Source organism: Oxyura jamaicensis, chromosome 26 (genome assembly GCF_011077185.1).
Source record: "Oxyura jamaicensis isolate SHBP4307 breed ruddy duck chromosome 26, BPBGC_Ojam_1.0, whole genome shotgun sequence".
Classification (NCBI taxonomy): domain Eukaryota; kingdom Metazoa; phylum Chordata; class Aves; order Anseriformes; family Anatidae; genus Oxyura; species Oxyura jamaicensis.
Window position 1 is genome coordinate 1,603,346 of NC_048918.1, and position 18,932 is coordinate 1,622,277.

The window sequence follows — 18,932 nt, forward strand, 5'->3', positions numbered from 1 at the left end:
CCGGCACGCAGGAGGTTTTCGTTCTCGTGCTGCAATGCCCTCGGACACGTGCAGGGGACCAAGAGGAGAAACCTGAGCCCACCCCGACAGCAAACTCAGCGAGCACAGGGGGGGCCAGGGCGCCGGGTCCCTGTTGCAGCTCCCCTCCCAGCCGAGAAGGAGGAGGAGGAGGAGGGTGAAGGCAGCGCAGGAGGAGGCTGCTGTGCCTCTGCCGGTGCCGGAGGACTCCGTCGCATCGTGCCGAAGCGCTCCCACGTCCCAGCTCGTCTCGGAGGACGCAGGCACAGCCGGCTGACACCAAGTCCAGCGAGCTGCGAGGAGCTGTCTGCACAAACCTCCCGAGAGCCAAGAGCTTCGACTTTTAATTATTTCCCCCCTCCTCCTTTGGAAAGCTGTTTGTTCCGCTTGCGGTGGTCCCACGCCGTCCCGCTGCTCGCGCCCAGCCGCGAGCGCGCCCGCAGCAGCAGGACTGGGTTTCTTTTTCTTTGCGAGGCGCTTTTGCTTCCACGATCACACAAACTGTAACAAGCTTTACAAGAAAACACTGGCGAGTCCTTAAGTCCTGGCAAAAACCGTTCTCTGTGCGGGCTGAGGGCAGGAGGCTCTCCCTTCCTCCTGCCCCTCCATCATACGTGGCCTTCGGCCTCTTTGCCTCCAGCAACGGCCGTTTCCAGCCCCTGTGCGCAAGCCGCTTTCGCTGCCTCTTTTTCCACCTCGGTTTTGCTAGCTGCTTCCTGCAAAAGAGCAAAGGAACCACAGGGAGTCAGAAACGAGGTGAAATGATGAGCAGCCGGCGGCAGCGATGCCAGGGCTCGGAGGCGAGGCTGAGCCCAGCAGGGCAGAAGAGACCCCCCTCGGACCCCAGGTGCCTGCTTTCCTGGCTTGGGGGGATTGTGGAGGTGAGACCTCGTCTGTCCCAGCTCTGGGTGAGCCTTTGGGAAGGACGGGAGCTGCCCCGATGGTGCAGGGCACTGGCACAGCGAGCCCAGGCAGACACATGGGGGAATGAGGAGAGGAGGTGGTGCCCTCGGAGGGGAGATACGGGACTGAGCTATAGCTGCAGCCCCTTCGCTGGGCTATCCAGCTGCAGCCTAGAAACAACCTATACCTGCAGCCCATATAAGACCTATATAAGCCCATATAAGACCTATATAAGCCCATATAAGACCTATACCTGCAGCCCCTACACAACCTATACCTGCAGCCCACCCCACAGGTGGAGAACCACCGGGAGGCCAGCACTGAGCCCTGCTGTCGCAGCGTGCCGCAGCACGAGGCCCCTGGCAGCCCGCAGCACTCCCTTATTGCACCGCCTCGCTTTCAGGCACCGGTTCAGAAGAGATTATACTAAAAATTACCCGTACAGAGTGTTTGCAAAGCTGGGTCCTCTCTCGTTACAGTACACCGTGCATCGGTTTTTGTTTGGAGGAATTTTGGATTAGAGCCTGCTACGAGAAAGCGATCTCTTGTACGAGCAGAGGAGCGGAGCGTTGGGTTACAAGATTCAGGAAATCCATACTATCATGTCTCAAAATCCCCTTGGCCTTGCCAGGGGGGTGGATGACATTTCACTTCACCCAGGCCGCCGGTGGCCAGGAGGTCATCGACGGCCAGCGGCTACGGCCGGCAGAACGACGTCCAAATGCCAACGCTGTTATCAGCTGTCGAGAGCCCGCGCCGTAAATCCTTTTACTGACAACCTGACAGCAGCCTCTGCGTCCTCTGCTGACCAAGAACCAACCGTTTCCTTCCCACCCAGGCTCTATCAGCTGGAGGCAGACCTCAGCATCCTCAACCCGATGTCCAAATTCCCTCTGTTTTAACCCTTTCTCCCCACCAGCCTGCCGAGCATCCCTCAACGTGGCCAAACCGGGGCGCCCGGACGCTCGTGCAGCACCGACCTTCGCGTCCCTCTCCGCAAACTTGGTGAACATGTTGGCGTATATCCTCCTGTCCCGCTCGTTGTGCTCCTTCGTCTTCTTCTGGCAGACGGAGATCTGCGACCTGGCGGCCTTGTTCTGCGGGTTCACTTCCAGCACTTTCTGAAAGTCACATTTTGCCAGCTCGAACTCGTTCATCAGCAGCCTGGCCTCGCCCCGCCTGTACAAGCCCTTCTCGTTGTCCTGGTCCAGCCCCAGCGCCTGGAAGGACAGAGTTTGCCAGGGCCCAGCACCTCCTCGGGGCGCGCGCAGCCACGGCACGGCCACGTGCACCAACGTGGCTTCACGCCTCGCGTCACCACCAGCAGAGGAGCAGAACCTTCCCCTTCCTGCGAATGCCACCGGCCCCTTGCAAGGGAAGATGCTCCCCAGGAGCAGCTCCCTCATTTTGCAGCCCCGGCGCTACGCGGGCACTGCTGGTGCGGCCCCGTGCCCTCCCCGTTTAGGTTTGCTCAGTGGGCGGCTTTCAAAGCTCAAAGCCTCATTAAAAGTGCTCAAATTAGGACAAGGGAGATGGCTCCGAGTCTCCAGAGCATCTTGCCCTGCAAAATTCCACTTGTTTCCATAACCAGTTGGCAGCTATGTATTTTATATCCTTCTATATAATTTTTACTGATATACTCTAGCTGATTAAAGATACCTCCTCGCACAAAACCCCGCTGCGGGTGGCAGGGTCAGCAGGAGAGAAGCCCCCCCAGAGCTGGAATCACGCGGGAACGCTGCACAAGGACCCAGGGAGCACGGGGAGCCCCTGGGCTGAGGGCTCCTTGGGATTAAACGGGTTTTTGTCTCCCTGCTTCATGTTATTTTATGAAAGCTTCACGTCCCAGACACGTCTCACGGGTGACTTACCATCCTGCTTAAGGCAGCCAGCCCTCCGTGATGAAGAACCACGGGCAAGCTTGTTAAATGCAAGCCCTTTATAAAGGAATTAACAATTTCCTGACGCAGACGCGCGCGAAGGGCGCAGGAGGCGCGGCGGGGACGCCAACGACGCGCTGCTGTTTGCAAACTGCCGCCTGTACTCGGACAAATTCGATGTGGGGAGAGGAGGAAAAGCAACCCCGCGTCCCCGCACCTTGTCACAGCACTCGACGGCCTTGGTGTACTCGCGCAGCTTCAGGTAGCACATGGCCAGGTTGAGGAAGGCAGCCAGCAGGAAGGAATCGGAGGCTTTCGACTCCTTCTCGGATAAGCCGTACTCCATTTCCAGCCAGGACACGATCTTCCCGTACTGGATCACCGCCTGCAGGTATTTCCCTTCCTGGGAAGGAGCAAAGAGGGAAGCTGAGCTGGGAAAGGCAGCGGATCTGCGCCCGATATCACCGAGGATGGGGAACGGGCGGGCAGGGGCTGCACCTCCCACGGAGCTCATCATTTATATGGGGAGAGGAATGGGGAAAGGAGCAGCTTTTTGTTATTTTTTGGGGGGTGGGGGGCACATTTCTGACATTTACACCCCCTTCAGGACTGCTAAGTGGTCTCTGGAGGTCCTGGATTTGCTCCGTGCGCCCAGCGGCGCGGCTCCCCGCTCGCGTTCGGGTGTCGCCGCGCTCACAAACCTTGAAGTACATCGTCCCCTTCTCCTTGACGATGGCAGCCTGCTCCAGCTTCTCTTTGGTGTCCATCTCCCACGACTCTTTGGCCTGCAAAGAAACGCTCAGAGCCGCGGCCACGGGGCACGGCGCCCAGCAGCACGCCGGGATGAAGGCACCGCGCACCTCGAAACGCGGGGGAGTGGTGAAGGGGGAGAAATTAATGGCAAGCCAGGCGGATCCACGAGGCTTTCTGGGGTTTCTTTTTAACGAGTGGGGCTTGTCAGGGTGGTGTTGCATAGGGCAGAGGTGGCAGCTCGTTGAGTTTGAGGGGCTGGGGGTGAAAGGGAAGAGGAAAATAGTCGTGGCACACGTGGGGCGCACGCTCGGAGTGCAGAGGAGCCCTTTGCACCAGGGAAATCACTGCTGGGTATGGGATTTCCTCCGAGCCCAGCGTTACAGCACGGTTCGTCCACTGCAGTGCATCCACTGCCACCTCAGAGGATGAAAAATCCCAACGTAAAAATAAAATAAAGCCCCAAAATATTAAAAAAAAAAGTGGGTAGGAAGAGACCTCCCCCGCAGATAGGGCAAGCAGAGGGTCTCACCACCATCCCCTGCTCCAGACGGGGCTGGGGACCCAGCAGCACCTGCCCCGTCCCGGTGGCACCTCCTGTGCTGTCCCCATGTCCCTGTCTGTGTCCCCAGCCCCTGTGTGCAGCCCCCCCGGTGTTCACCCCGGCCGGCTGGTGGGACACAAAACTTTTTCTTTTTTTTTTTTTTCTCTGCAGCCCAAGGAGGGGGAAAAAAAAAAAAAAAAGTACAAAAGGAACAAGCCTAGGAACAAATAAGAGAACCAGCCTTGGACCCCAGCCAGAAAAATAAAACAAACCAACACACGAGAACAAATTAAGAACACAGCGATCCTTGCTGACGTCTCTGCTTCAGCAGGGGCCGCGGCGCAGCCACGCCAGGGACAAAGGGTGAAATGCTGCAAGAGGAGCAGCCCTCCCGGGCACCCCGGGGCCGGTCCTGCCCTCACCTTCTCAAAGCTTTTAAGCGTGACCTCGTACACCAGCTCCGCGTTCGCCTGGATGCCGTACTTGGGCTTCCCCGCCTCGCCGAAGCCGTACCTGGAAGGGCAGAAATGGGGAGAGTTCAGAAGGGCTGCGCCGGGGGGAGGGGGGCACGGCAGTGCTGCTCCTCTTGCAGCATTCACCCAAGGGAGTTCAGGTGCACCCAAAGGTTTCCGTTGGGAGCACTTTTGGATGGGAGAACCTGGCGCCGTACGTGTTTTTTTAGGGTCCTGCTTAGGGTTAGGGTGGTTAGGGTGTGGAGAGAAGCCCCTCAACGCTCATTTCGGCGGGGTTTGGCCATAAACGCGCACCCAAGGTGCTCGCTCTGCTTTCACATCTAGCCCTACGCTCGCTAACGTTTTTGGGCCAACGCGATACAGAAGCGAAGGTGTGCTGCTTTATATGCGCATTATCCACGTGGGACCACCCTCTCCGGGTGCACCACCTCTGTTTTTTTCTGCACCTCTCCCTGCAGTGTCTCTGCTCGTGTAGGAAAAAAGCCCTGGTGAATCGTTCCTGCCAGCCACGGGAGCTGGATGCAGCCCCTGCCGCCTCACCTGCTTTTAAAACCGTCTCCACATTCCTGCCTACGCGCCACTCGCCCCTCTGGCTGGCCCTGCTGGCGATGCTGACCCGAGCCTCTCCTGGAGGAGCCCTGCCGCCGTGCTTGCTGCCTTCCACGAACGCTAAAGCAGAGGCAGAGGTCGGAAAAGCTTAAACCGGAGCCCCTTACCGTGGCCCGAGGTAGAGGACGCAGTGCTCTCCCCGCTGCATCTTCTCCAGCGCTTTGTCGATGCCGATGGGGATGTCGTGGTCCTCCCCTTCGCCCACCACGAACTTCACGTCCTTGCAGTCGAAGCGGGTGCCGCCGCAGAAGCCCTCCAGGTGAACTGCAGGGCAGAGCGAGCCCCGTGCCAGGCTGCGGGCAGCCGGCGCGGAGCGGGACCCGAGCCCCCGGCTCCCCCCTCCCCAATAAAAAAAAAAAAAAACATTTCCCAAGGGATTTCGGGGGCGGGCTGCTTTAGGGAGCTGCTTTTAGCAGAGCTGGGGCAACTCTGTCGGGTAACCACATCTGCCTCAGGCTCCCAAAATCCAGCAAAAGCCCCCGGCCGAGCCGGAGCCCTGGAGGCAGCGGGAGGCCACCGGAGCACGGGGGGCACGGGGGGCACTGCCTGCAGTCCGAATGAGCCCCCCCGGGGAACAGAGAGGGGCAGGAGGGCTCAGGAAGGAGCACGGCTAAAGAAGCAAGGCAGCCGTATCTTGTCTAAGCAAGGAGCAGACAACAGATAAACATAATGACTAATATGTTCCCCTCGTGCGCCGCTGCGCGAGTCAGCCTTACTGGAACTGGATATTGCTCCTGGCACGCCGCCACGCGGAGTTTATCACGGCGATTACAAGCCTCCTATACAGCGCCATACCCTTGCCTTATACCTCGAAAACAAGGCCGTGTTCTCCTGCCTCTAAGAACTGCAAGTACAAGATAAACATTTTTTTTTTTTTTAATTTCTTTTTTTTTTTTTAATCTTCAACCAATGACCGCGCTGTTCCAGCCCGGGGAGCTGGCAGAGGCGCAGCCGGAGCGGACAGCGGGTACCTGGCACGTTGGCCACCTGGTGCTCCTGGCGTGATTTCCACGGCGGGATTGTTCTTTGCTGATTTGATCCCGAGGACGGTGCACGCCTGGGGGGCACCGCGTGTTCTCTGCACTCCATCTCCCAAGCACGCGCGAGCGTGCAAGCAAATATAGAGTAAAAGGGATTTCATAAGAAACTGCTACCTACCACGGAGAAACCACAAAAAAAAAAAAAAAAGCTTCTGAGAGGAGAAAAATCACAGCAGGCAGTAACGTTGTCGGAGCTGCCTAAAGAATTTGCAACCGTTTGGGCTGGTGTTGGCAGCCCTCAGGGTGGGAAAGGCCCACATCTCACAGCCACGAGCTCCTTTGCAGAGCTGTAGCAGGAAGAGTTTCTAGTGGCCACATAAATGCTGGCAAAATGGGGAGAGACCCCAGAAAGCAAAGAACCCTCTGCCTAGCTGGCGACGGTCTGCCTTCCGCCCTGCACCTTGGTGGTGCAGCGGCCGGTGATGCCTCTGCCCTTCGAACGCGGTCCTGCAGATCAGCAGGACGTGGAAGGAGTTTCCCTTAAACCTCTCGGAGAGGATGCCCCCAACGGCAAAGGGCGAGCCACCGAGGGACCCAAAGGCGACCCGGTGGCTGCGGGACGGATCCTGAGCTACTGAAGGGTGCAGAGCACCAGGTCCTGGATGTCACGGCGAGGCGAGCGCAAGCACCAGCACGAACACGAGCAGCTCCAGCACTCGGGTGCTAAACGCTGCCCGTCACTGATGTGCCCCCAGGGCCATCCCATAACGTCCCCCCCTCGGGGACACAGGCTGTGCGCTCTCAGCCGGCTCAGGACAAGGAGCACGGCCACGACTTTCAGCACCCTGCCAGCGGCCTTCAAGGCTACAAGGAAAACCCTCCAGCAAGCCCACCTCCGGGGGCTAACCCCTGCTTTAGCTCCTTGGGTGCAGGAAAACGGGATATCCAGCCCAAAACGGGCATCCCCACGGCACCGCGCCATCCCCCTGCCATCCAGGTGCCTTTTCCCAGCGAGCACAACCCAGCCTGAGCTGCGCTTCCACCGCCCGGCCCCAACACCAGCACCCACCCGTGGCTCCCCGGGGTCCCCCCCATCACCAGCGGGACGCGGCAGCACCCGCACGAGCCCGCTTACAACAGGGTGCCCGGGGGGATGCGAGCTCCCAGCCCTTGCTCGGAGATGAAAAAAAATAAAAAAGGGGGAGCTTTCCTTCCATTTTAATCACACGGAAAGCGACGGGGAGATCTCTGCGCTGGTTTCCAGGAGCGTTTGGGCGCTGTGTGCAGCAGGTCAGCTGGCTGCGGCTGCTCTTGGATTACGGGGAGAAAAGCCCCCGCTGGGCCGCCGCACATCCCCTCGGCTGCCGCGCTGACTTATTGTTCTCCCGGTGCCTGCAGCGATTTTGTTTTTGAAGAGCTCAGAACACAGTGTACCGAGCGCGGCTGGCACACGAACTTGATGTGCTGACAGCAATTTGTACTCAGATTAAAATGGAGAAGGCGGGGGGGGGGGGGGGAAGGTTGTAACAAAAGCTGGAATGCGGGATTTCGGCTGCAGCCCGCGTTTTAGGAACCGGAACCGCGAATTGCGGTCTGTAAAACTCAAAACCTATATATATATAAAAAAAACAACACGCTTGAAAAACTCCAGCCCGGGGATGCTCGCCCCCGGTGAGCGCATGTTGTCGGCCAGCCTGGTTCTGGCAGCGATGTCGGGCACCTCCGGGCTACTCCCAGAGCTGACGCGGGGTTTTGGGGGGAGCGAGGCGAGGGGCAGCCCCGCGCGGAGGCGGCTGGGCTCACAAAACCCGGGGCTGCTCCTCGGGGTCCCACCTTTGGTGCCAGGAGCCCCTCGTGCCCACGAGCCAGCCCCGAGCGAAGCGCTCCGAGGTGAACAGCGCTGCATTTGTGGGAGGACGAAAAAAAAAAAAGACAAAAAAGCCTACTTGCACCCCAAAATGCTTCCCAGGTTGTTTCGTGCCGCTCCTTTCTCAGCGGGACGCATTTAGGGGTCTGTGACCCCCGGCGTGCGGGGAGGCAAACGCGTTACGCACCGCTCGGAGCTTGAAATAGGTCGGGAACAAGCGGGCGGTGGGGCGGCGGGCACCCCAGGGGAGCCCTCCCCGAGCAGCCACCCCGCGTGGCGACCCGGCTCCCCGTGTCCTTTGGGAGAAGCGGTTGCTCGCTGGGGGTTTCCCTCTCCCTGCCTCCGTCCTGCTCCAAATTATCACGCCACCGCCGTGTTCACCAACAGCCCAACGCAAAGGAAAAAGCAGGGGCGCTCCCCCCGCCACGCGCTCGCCCCCAGCAGCCTCTTTAGATAAAATGAAAGAAACAAACAAAAAAAATCAGCACTAAAAAGGCAGGTGGGAATTGGGCCGGTTTCAATTATATTTAGCCGGTCTCTTAGGTTAACCTTGGAGACGGTGAAGCCAGCTTGAAACCCTACTCCCGGCCGGGTCCGGCGGCGGCGCCGAGCATGTGACGGGCGGAGAGATCAGTGCGGGACAAGAAAATCTCCTTAAAAAACTCTGGGAGAAGAACTGGCCGTTTCAGGCAGGGAGTTTTATGAGTTCAGATCCAATTTCTCCTTCGCTGATGGAAGTTAATTGGACCCTCTTCAGCGAACAGGAGCTCTGAAATGGGGAGAAGAAACTAGATGCCTTCTGTACCGCGTGGTAGCTCTAAATCTATGGCCGGGTTGTTCTTAGGAGGAGGAGAGAGAAAAAAAAAAGCCTGGCTCTCACCGCCTAGGTGAAATGTTTGCTCCAGAAACGTGACCAGAATTACTGTGTCCTGCTCTCGGAGAGGGCTCCGGCAGCGAGGAGCTGCATGGGACGAGCTCGTCGTCACCCAGCCAGCTCCCGATGCCGGCTCAGAGCGCAGCTGGCTCCACAAACCCCTTGCGTTAATTCATCCCCTCTGTCAGCGGTGACCAGAAGCTTGCAAGCGTCCTCTGGCCACGTGGGAAGGACAAGGCAAGGCTCCGTGCCGCGGCAGATGCGATAGAAAGCCCCAAAACAACGATCAGCATCCCAACGAGGAGCCCAGGGGAACTGCTGAAGAATTCCCACCAGGAGGCAGAGCCCGGATTTTTCAGCATCCCGCTGGGGACGGCAGGGACGCAGGAGGGGTAGAAGTGCAAAAAGGAAAGGTCCGACCCCAAAACCCCACGGGGCTTCGCCCTCCTCGGCAGCCTCGCAGGACCTACGGCAGAAAGGACCGGGAAAAACAGAGCGCGGGTTGTCCTCGCGCGGTCGCTCCATCACCAGCTGGCTGCTCCCGCGCCTCGAGGTTTTCCAGTAAAACCCTCGGAGCCAGCAGCCCTGGAACGGCGGCCGCGGGCCGTGCCAAGGGCAGCTCCTCGGAGCTCACCAAAAACCCCACAAGTTAACCGCTGCCCTCCCTGCTCGGCCAGAGCCCGGCGGCGTGCGGCTCTGCCCGCGGAGCCCGCTACTCACTTTCCACCGTAGCGCCTTCGTTGGGGTTGGAGTAGCCTTCCCCTTTCCTCTTGATCCTGCGGATTATCCCCCCGTCCTCAAACAGGTCCTCGCCTTTGAAATCGAGCAGCTCGACCTGAGGAATCGAAGGGAAGGTAGGCAGAGCTGGGGGTGGAGGGGAAGGAGAGGAGAAAAACAACGGGGAAGCCACAAAGCAGCAGTTCAGCCCCGAGCCGGAGAGCCAAGCAAACTAATTCTCCGCTCGGCTGACGAGCAGAAGTTGCCCATAAAAGCCAGCTCCAAAGCCACAGCATAATACACCCGATTTATGAGGAATTGGGCCACGTCCAGCACCTGAAGCCCAACACAAAGTAACAGTAAAAGGGAGTTCAGGAATCCTGCAGGCAAGGAGGCAACCGGGGCTGGAAGGTGCGAGGGGGACGGCTCCCCAGGCAGCGCGGGAGCAGCGCCGGGAAGGGATTTTTCAGCCCAGGGAGGCATTTCCGAGCTGTTTTCCCCTTTTTCGCCTGCCTTTTTTTAAAGCAGGGCTCTGCTCGCTCTCCCCGCGGGGCTGCTCCCCGGCCGCAGCCTCTCCGGCTCAGACACACATTTCTGAGAAAACACTGGCACCGGTTCCTGGAGCGGAGGGACACGTTTCAGGAATCCAAGCTGTTTTGTGTTTTTTTTTATTATTTTTTTTTTTTTTAAGGAGCTGGCTGGCAAGGCAGAAGGCAGCGAGCGAGCTCTCCCGCGGCAGCCCGGCCCCGTACTTGCCTCGAAGAAGAGGGTGGCGTTGGAAGGGATTTTGGGGGCGCTGCCGGCGGCCCCGTAGGCGTATTCCGGCTTGCACAGCAAGTAGCACACCTCGCCCTTCTTCATGGTAGCCACCCCGATGTCCCACGCCTTGATCACCTGGCCTGGGACAGAGGCAGACATCACACACGAAACCCAAAGCACAAAAAACCCAAAAAGGGGAGGCACCCCCCCAAAAAAAAAAACCACCCCACCGGGCTGGTGCCGTCCCTTAGCGCCGCGGGAGCGGGGACCCCGTCCCCTTACCCTTGCCCAGGCTGAAGACGAAGGGCTCGTTCCGATCGCGGCTGGAGTCGAACTTTTTGCCGTTGGCCAGCTTCCCTTTGTAGTGGACATAAACCTTGTCCCCGATCATCGGAGTCTCGTCATCGTTGCCCGGCCTCTTAACGATCTAAGGGAGGGAGAGCACCCGTGAGAACGGAGCCACGGAGAGCTCAGGCTGCACACACACCCGTGTATTAAATAAATCTATTATATTAGGTATTACAGTGTACGTCTGTACATAAACACACACCCCAGAGGTGCCCTAAGACATGGGGAGGTCGGGGGGGGGGGAACCACTCCCTTGCCCCTTCCACCACCCCCTACAAGCCAGCCCCGCACGGAGCCGCCTCCAGCCCGCGGCGCCGGGACCCGGGCGCGTTTGCGGGGGTGTCAGCAGCACCGGGGAGCGATCCCGAGTTCCCCGCGCTTTCAGCCCGTGCGGATTTCACTCGCAGGGGTGTGTCGTTTCACCACTCGCTTCTTGTCAACACTTCTTTTTTTTTTTTATATTGCTACAGCCTGGAACAAGCAGTTCCCAAGCTGAGGATGGAGGCAGGGGAGGATGCTATTATTAGAGGAAGGTCCTATTCAGCTGGAGAAGAGCAAGTGCTGGTGAGCAGAACTATCCAGAAACGGCCCTGGGTATCAAAAGAGGGGCTGCGGAGCAGACTGGATGACCTAAGGAACGCGCTCTTTCTAATGTCTGTGAGTCACGCACAAAAATGCTTTGTGGATTTGCAGCTAACAATCCGATTAGAAACACGATCGCAGCGAAAATTCATCGAGCGGGCCGCATCCGCGCCGCGCTCTCCGGCTCCGCGAGCCACGCTCGCCCCTTCGTTACTCCCCGCGGCACCGACGCTCGTCCCCTCGTGCCACCAGGTGCCCCGAGGGCTGCGGTGGCCGCGGGACCCCGCTCACCTTCAGCACGCCGCGGTCCCGAGCGGGCGTGATGTCCTCCCCGCGCTCGGCCAGGGCGGCCGCCTGCACCTCCCCTTCGGGCTTGGTGGCCTCGTCGGTCGTCATCGTCCCCGGGGCAGGAGCAGCAGAGCTGGGGAGAGAGCGGGCAGGAGGCAGGGGAAAGGGTTAAAAGCTGGAGAGCCCTGGTTCTGCTGGCCCTGCAGGAAGTTTAGAGAACATCTCAAGCATGCAGAGCGGAAAATCCCTTCCCAGGGGCCACCCAGGCTCAGCGCCGCCGAACCACCACCACGAGCGCACGCAGCCCCGTGCCGTGTCCCCGGAGTCCTGCCCGGCAGCAGGGTGACGGCCACAGGGGATGCTCTCGCCTCGCCGAGCCCCCCCCCGGGTCATCACCACACCTCTCCCCGTGCCTCAGGGACTCCCCGGGCACGAGTTGTACCAAAAAGCTGTGCCAGCAGGTAAGCACGTGCTGGCCGACGGACTCCCGGCACGCGGGCACTCGTCTCCGTACCCAGCCCCTGGGACCTCCCGCGACAACGCTCGCCCCAGCGGGAGGCTGGCTTTCACCCCAGGGAGCACCGAGAGCCACCAGAGGGACTTCGGCACGGGGCCGCTGCCTGAAGGCTGCTTTGGGGCAGCGGTGATGCCAGGAGAGCCCCCGATGCTCCGGGGTGAGCAGCGAAGCCCCTTGGGCGCACGCCGAGGTGCCCGGCTACGTTGGCTTAGAAGCGTTTGCACCAGCCCAGCATTGTGCTCCAAAGCCGTGACACATCGATGAGGATTATTTTCCACGAGGAATTACTTGCTGTTTCGTCAGAGGCTGCATTATTCTTAAATCAACAGCTCGACCACAGGCACGCCTCGTTTCCTCTCGCTCACCAAGAACACCCAAAAAAGTGCTGAGGCTACGCGTCGCCGCGGGGTCTCTCCCCAGGCGGGAAGACCTCCGGGCACAGCACGCAGCTCTAAAAACTACACAAAACCCACAGAATTTGCAGAAAGTCCCTAAGAAATGGCTTTTTGGGGGCAAAGCACCGCCCAAAGCAAGAGCCGTGTGCGAGAGGCGCTCGCCGCAGCCGGCGCGCGGTGCGAGGGGCAGGGATGCGCCCGCTCCAGCGGCCGGGAACGCTTTGCTGACACAAAGCACGAGCAGCACACGAGGATGATTATTCTTTTTTTTTTTTTTTTTTCCTTTAAAACAGGTGTGGAGCCTCTCGTGTGAGCCTTCGGTGGTTGTTTGCCCGGGGAAGCGTCGCGAGGATGCGATGCGAGGCCGGGGCGGGTGAAGCCCGTGCACCCTGGCACCCCCCAGCCGAGCTGGGCGAACGCTGCCCGGCGAGGAGGGAATGGCCTCGAATCGGGGAAAAAAAAATAACTCCTGACGATTTCCTTCGGATCGCCCGGCTTGTTTTGGTAGCCACACCGCTGTGCAAGACGTAATCAAGGAAACATGTGACACGGAGTTAGAAAGCAAGGGGTTCTGAGACATAAAACAGATCTATTAAAGTCCCTATCGTTGCGAAACTTTCCCACAGCCCTCGCTGTGGAAGCTGATGGTGAGCAGCAGGAGAAATCGTCCACTCGGGGTTTCATAAACAGAAAAGAAAGGATGCTTTCAGCTCCAAGGGCAGCTAAGCCAGGCTGTGAGAATAATTGCACTCCTTGCACCCAGCGCTGGGAGGGACGAGCCGAATTCCAGCCTCCCCTCGGCGCAGGAAGCCAGCGAGACACAAAGGGCTCGGCGTGGAAGCTGCAAACAGGAGCGAGGGAACTGCCTGGGGCCATGCCCGGCTCCAACAAGCTTCGGGGTAACGCTTAACGAGACTCCGAGATTCCGGGTCCAAATGCACCGATTCCGCGCCGTTTCCAGCGGATCTGGGAACCGCCGCGACTCGCCGCCGCCAGGATTCAGCCTCCCACGAGCATCCCGTGCGGCACAACCAAAGCCGGACGCCGGGCGGCTCGGGGAAGCCCTTTTTTTGCAGATATTCGGGCCCAGGAGGAGCCCGAAAGCGGGGCGCCCGCCCAAGCGGAGGCACCTCTCGGCGCACGACGTCCCCAAGGGCCACCAAGCGTCGCCGCGGGGATGGGGAAGCCGGCTCCGGAGATGCCAGCTCCGCATCGCCGGTTGCTAAATCCCACCGAGAGACGTCTAAAAATACACCACCCGCATCCTCCTCATTATTTTTTCGACGTAAGCAATTAGCGCAGTCATCCAGGGCAGGCATCCAACGCAAGGCGGGGGGAGAAGGTCTGCGTCAGCCGCGGTTGGGAGGGACGGAGCCCACAGGAGACGCGGTCCACGTTGTGAAAGAGCTCGAAGAGCCTTCGCCTACCCCCAAAAAAAAAACCACCACCAACAAAACGCCTCCGAGGCGTAGTAGTAGGGAAAAGACCGCTCTGCTCCCGCTCCTCTTCCAGCTCGGAGCAGCCTTTCGGAGGCACAAGTGCAGCCGGGGGAAAGCTGGAGGGAATCCAAACTTCCCATTAATTTCAAACAAACAGCCGGAGGAAACGTGCCGCGCGGGGAGCAGGGGCTCAGCGGCACCTCGCCATGCCCGAGCCGGACGTTTCTCCTCCTGGAAGCCAAGCGTGAAGGCAGGGAATTAATTACCCAGCGCAAAAAACTCGGCGGTTCTGACAGATCTACCCCGAGCACAGCCCTCTGTCCCGTTGCTCCATTAGCCATGACGGTGCCGCGAGGTTAATGGTGTTTAATTAAAGCAAATGAACCCCCTGCAGCGGGACGAGCGCGCGCACGGGGACTTGGCCGCCTCGGCTCCGGCGCCGTGATCCGCCGGGGATGTGCCCGGCCAGCGATGCTCAAAGAGCAGGCAAATGGGATCTGCTGGGGGGGTCACAGGGATCCACACCCTGACCTGAGTCTGCATCAGGGCACTCCTGCACGCTGCGGTTCCGAAACTAAGTCCCGTGCAACAGCCCCCGAACCCCAAAAGCGCCCCGGAGCCTCTGTCCCAGCTCTGAGCCCAGCGCCGGGGCTCGGTGCCCACCCGCAGACCCCGGCCCTCAGAACCAGCCCCCGCCCGAGCCCTTCTCCCTGGCGCTGCGGAGTGGCAGAGCCGTTTCTGAGCTCTAAAAGGAGAAGGTTTGGGGTTTTTAACTTGCTTTTGGTCAGTCGCTGCTACGCCAGCTGACCTGGAAGCGTAGCCCTGCTGATGAAGCTTTAATTGAAGAGCTCTAACAAATGAGTTTTAAAACAAATCCAGAGGCTTCAGCATCCGGACGCAACCCCTACTTAAATGCTGATTAACATGAAATACACTAACGAGCTTCTGGCAGAACGAGAGGAAGCAAGGATGCTCGCGGGCTGGGGACGCCCCGCACGTCAGGACGCCCAAAGTGAGCCGGGAGGAGCTGCCGCTCGCAAAAAGCCCTCGAGCTGCTCAGAAGCAAAGCCTCTGCCCCCTCCTCATCCCCACCCTCTCATCGTTTCCCCCACGAGCAGGGGAAGCATCGGCCGGGGCCCGGCTCCGTGCTCCCCAGGGAGCGCAGCCGACGGGCACCCCGTGGGCACAACAGCACCACCGGCAGTGCTGGTGCTCAGCCCGGACTGCAGCCCTCACCGGCATTATTTCAGCTGCTGCTTCAGAAAAAAAACACATTTTAAGAGCAAGCATAACAAAAGCGTTGTGTTTTTTTCCCTTTTTAAGCGCCGCATGGCGGGGGTGTGCCTTCACCCCTGGGTGCTGGCCGCCTTCGCTCCCCTGCAGCGTGGCTCGTGCGCTCGCCGAACAGCCCGCGACGTTCGGAGGAAGCATCCCCAAGAAGTTCCCTCGAACAACACGGCACGAAAGCAAACGCCCCAGGAGAAGGGGCAGGACACCAGCGCAGCCCCGCACCGAAATCCACCCCGTAAAAACAAGCCCTTTGGTTTCACAACCCCCTCTCCGCACAGCTGCCGCTATCTGAAGAAAAACGAGAAAAAAAAAAAAAAATCAGAGCGGGGAATGGGACGCAGATGTCTGACCCGGGGCTGAGGACAGGCAGGTATCCCACGTGCTCGAGTTTCACAAAACCCCGCTGCGCGACCATCCCGGGCCGCGTTTCCTAGAAATCGGCATTCCGGGAACTTTCCAGCTGCTAAAGTGGAAACTTCGCCCCGCAGATCTCCAACGCGGGCGGGCGAGAGCCTGGCTCGGGGGGTCCCAGCTTGGCACGGGGCGACGGGAGCCGGGAAGAGCAGCTGGGAAGGAGAGGGGGGGAAAAATAATAATAAAAACTAACAAATAAATAAATAAAAGCAAACCCCACGCTTCGTTCTAAAAGAGGATTTCGCAAGAAGGGAGAAGTGAGGCTGTGGTTTTAAGCCACGGGCACGTCCCAGCCGTGTCGGACCCTGCCCTAGGGCGCACGGGGTGGCACCCGCTGCTGTCACCGAGTCTGTCCCCGCGATGGGGACCCACGGGCAGCTCCCCCCGCCCCGAGCACCCCGGGGTGCAGGACGCAGAGCACGGGCACAGCACGGAGCCGCCGAGCGCAGCGCGCTCCGGCAGCGACCGAAGGGCTGGTTTCGCTCAGTGCTCCCATTCCGCGCCGTTCGGCATCTCAGCATCGGTTTAGGAAAAAAAAAAAAAGGAGGAAAAAAATAAAAATGACGCCTCTGTTCTGTCCAACTTTTTTATTGCCCCTTGCTAAAAGTCACGGCGTGGCTCGGCGGAATGGAAAAGCGAGCGCTGGGCGTCCCGGGGTTTGTTTTTTAAGACCCGCTCAGCCCCGAGTGCTTTCGCTTCCACGCCACCGCGCCGTGGCTGCAAGTTTCGGATTGCAACACTCGCTTCAAAACGCAAGGGTCAGGCCGGGAACCAGCAACAACAGCCCTGGGGCTGTCCCTGTCCCCGTCCCTGTCCTCGTCCCTGTCCCCAGCGCACCGGTGCAGGGCGAGGAAGGATGACCCCAGCTGGAGCATCTCCTCGCCACTTCACTGCGGCATCGCTTGGCTGCGATGGGGGAAAGGCTTTTCTCTAGGAAAATAAACACTGAGCCAAACGTTTACGTGCAGCAGGAAGGAAAAAAAAAAACAGCAATTTTTCCCAGGTGAGAGGCTCCAAGACACCTGCAACCGAGACCGAGCAGGAGACCTCTGAAGAAACCTCAGCCCGGCCCCGGCGCGGTCCCAGGGCGGCCGCCGCATCGCCACCACCTTGGGGCCCTGCCTCCCTCCCTGCCTCGCTCTTCAGTCACAAATCCGCCCGGATTTGGGACCTTCGGGACCGTTTCTCACATTGCCGCGGCTTCAATTTAAAATTCACTATTTTTTTTTTTAACCCTACCCCCTTGGCTTCCGGCCCCCCCCCCCCCCCCCCCGGCCTTTATTTTCTTTTCTTTTCTTTTTGATCCGCGGCCGAGCTTCGCTCCCTCGGCACGGGCGTTGTGCAAGGAGCTGGCAGCGCCGGGAGCCGGTCCGGGGAACTTTTTTCTTGCGAGGAAAGGAACAAACCGCAAGCAGCGGCGCTGCCGCCGCCGCCGCGCACGCACCCCGCTGAAGCGTCACCGCGGAGCGCGCGGGGTGAGCCGTGACTCACGGTGGACTCGAGCGAACTCGGTGTACCATCCGTGTTCGCTCACAGCCCGGCGGTGGCGTTAACTCCTTCTGTCCCCGAGGAGGTGGGGACTTCCCGGCTCGGGGACAGCAGCTCCCTGCACCGTGTCCCTGCTGCCACCTCCCAGCGCCACCAGCCCCATGTCCCCTGCTGTCACCTCCCAGTGTCATCAACCCCACGTCCCCCATTGCCACCTCCCAGTGCCACCAGCCCCATGTCCCTGCTGCCGCCTCTCAATGACACCAACCCCACGTCCCTCATTGCCACCTTGCAATGCCACCAGCTCCATGTCCCCCAGTGCCACCAGCTCTGCGTCCCTACAGCCACCTCCCAGTGCCACCAGCCCCATATCCCCCACTGCCACCTCCCAGTGCCACCAGCCCCGTGTCCCCCAGGGCCACCAGCTCTGCGCCCCTACAGCCACCTCCCAGTGCCACCAGCCCCGTGTCCCCCAGCGCCACCACCCCGTGTCCCCAGCAGGGAGCTGCTCCGTCCCCTCCCGCACACCAGGGGGACTTGGCAGCGACGCCGAGCGCGGCGACGGGCGGCTTTTAGGCAACGAAGAGCGCAGGGAGGAGGGAAGGAAACCGCGGCAGGCGGCTACCTCGCAGCCCATGGCAGGCGCTCTGGCACCCGCGCTTCACCATTTCGCCTGATATTTTTCAGCCTCTGAAGAGGTTTCAGCGAGGATCCAGCTCATAACCGATTTTTTTTTCCCCCCCCGTTTCAGACACGAGGCTGCCCTCGAGCCTGGGGTGCAGCGGGAGGAACAAGCGAGCAGGATGGCTCGCCCCCCTGCCAGGACAAATATTCCGGCAGAAAGGGGTTTTGGTGGCGGTGGTGGTTTTTTGGGGGTTTTGCTGGCTATCCAGCAAGGCACCGTGACCAGATGACACGCTGCCCCCGAGGAAATCCAGTTCTTTGTTTTTTTTGCAACCCATCGTTTCTCCAGGTCGCCTCCAAGCGGACCGAGCTCCGGCTGCCGCGGCCCCGAGCACCCCGCAGCCGCCTCCGCAGGCGGTGCCCGGCCCTGGAGCCCAAACTCTCCGAGCTTCGACACCAAGTGGAAAACCACAAGAAAACCGCCGCCAGAACCCTTTTTTTTCCCCCCCTCTTTTTCCCTTCCTCTACTCCAAAAGAGGAACAAATGGCAAAAGCAAAAGCCCATCAACATTTATGGGCTGCCGGCCTTCCAAAGGGAGGAGACCCCCAGGGCTGGGGGCAATCGAGGGGGCTTTGCACGCGGACACATCTCGCCCTCGGTGCCGGCACCGCTTGGGGACGGCCACTGGCACCGACCCGGCTCCCCGGGACACGGCGGCGAGCGGCACAGATCCTGACCGAGGTGCGGAGCAGGGCTAAGCGCCGTGCCCCGGCCCCCTGCTTGCTGTGCCTGGGTGGGGGACACGACTTCAGACGGGGACTTTTTAAAATACAAAGTAAAATATTGAGACAGAGAGGTATTAAAAATGTGTATTTAAACGGGTATTAACACGTATCCGTTAGAATAAATCCATTACGATATATATTAAGTGCATTGAAGTATCTAGGACACGTTTATTAAAGTATATGTTGAATATATATTGAAATGGATTAAGAATATATATTGAAATATACGGTAAAAATATCTGCTTAAAATATTTTTAACATGTATTTCAATATACACCAATTAAAACCACCAAGTTCTGGATCCGGGCTGACACCACCCTGCGGCGGGGGCGAGCCCGGTGGCGGTGACACGCGGCCGGTGGCACGGGGGGGTTGGGGGGGGGGAAG

The 18,932-nt window shown here is 59.6% G+C and overlaps 1 protein-coding gene and 1 long non-coding RNA gene across 3 annotated transcripts; both read right to left on the bottom strand.

Moving 5' to 3' along the window:
• Positions 1 to 372: 372 nt before the first annotated feature.
• Positions 373 to 13,953, bottom strand: FKBP5 (FKBP prolyl isomerase 5). Of its 2 annotated transcripts, none has more exons than XM_035346779.1 (10): positions 11,596 to 13,953; positions 10,657 to 10,801; positions 10,372 to 10,514; positions 9,619 to 9,733; positions 5,285 to 5,441; positions 4,518 to 4,608; positions 3,503 to 3,586; positions 3,019 to 3,204; positions 1,902 to 2,042; positions 373 to 734 (listed from the first exon to the last, which is right to left on the bottom strand). In XM_035346779.1, exons 1-10 carry the CDS (start codon positions 11,698 to 11,700, stop codon positions 627 to 629), a joined length of 1,275 nt encoding a protein of 424 aa, XP_035202670.1. In that variant the 5' UTR covers positions 11,701 to 13,953; the 3' UTR covers positions 373 to 626. The 2 variants fall into 2 exon arrangements, with proteins under 2 accessions (XP_035202670.1, XP_035202669.1); XM_035346778.1 differs by having other exon boundaries at positions 1,902 to 2,141; positions 11,596 to 12,589.
• A 3,317-nt stretch (positions 13,954 to 17,270) lies between these two features.
• LOC118178550 lies at positions 17,271 to 18,112 on the bottom strand. The gene is made up of 3 exons (XR_004756191.1): positions 17,594 to 18,112; positions 17,484 to 17,520; positions 17,271 to 17,313 (listed from the first exon to the last, which is right to left on the bottom strand). It is a non-coding gene; the product is annotated as an uncharacterized LOC118178550 (long non-coding RNA).
• Positions 18,113 to 18,932: the final 820 nt, after the last annotated feature.

Coding starts and splice junctions, on each gene's coding strand:
- FKBP5 (XM_035346778.1), bottom strand. CDS start 11,700: ATGACGACCGACGAGGCCACCAAGCCCGAAGGGGAGGTGCAGGCGGCC. Junction 9,734..10,371: donor ACGCCACCCTCTTCTTCGAG/GCAAGTACGGGG, acceptor TCGATTCCTCAG/GTCGAGCTGCTCGATTTCAA. Junction 4,609..5,284: donor GTCCTCTACCTCGGGCCACG/GTAAGGGGCTCC, acceptor CTGCCCTTCCAG/GTACGGCTTCGGCGAGGCGG.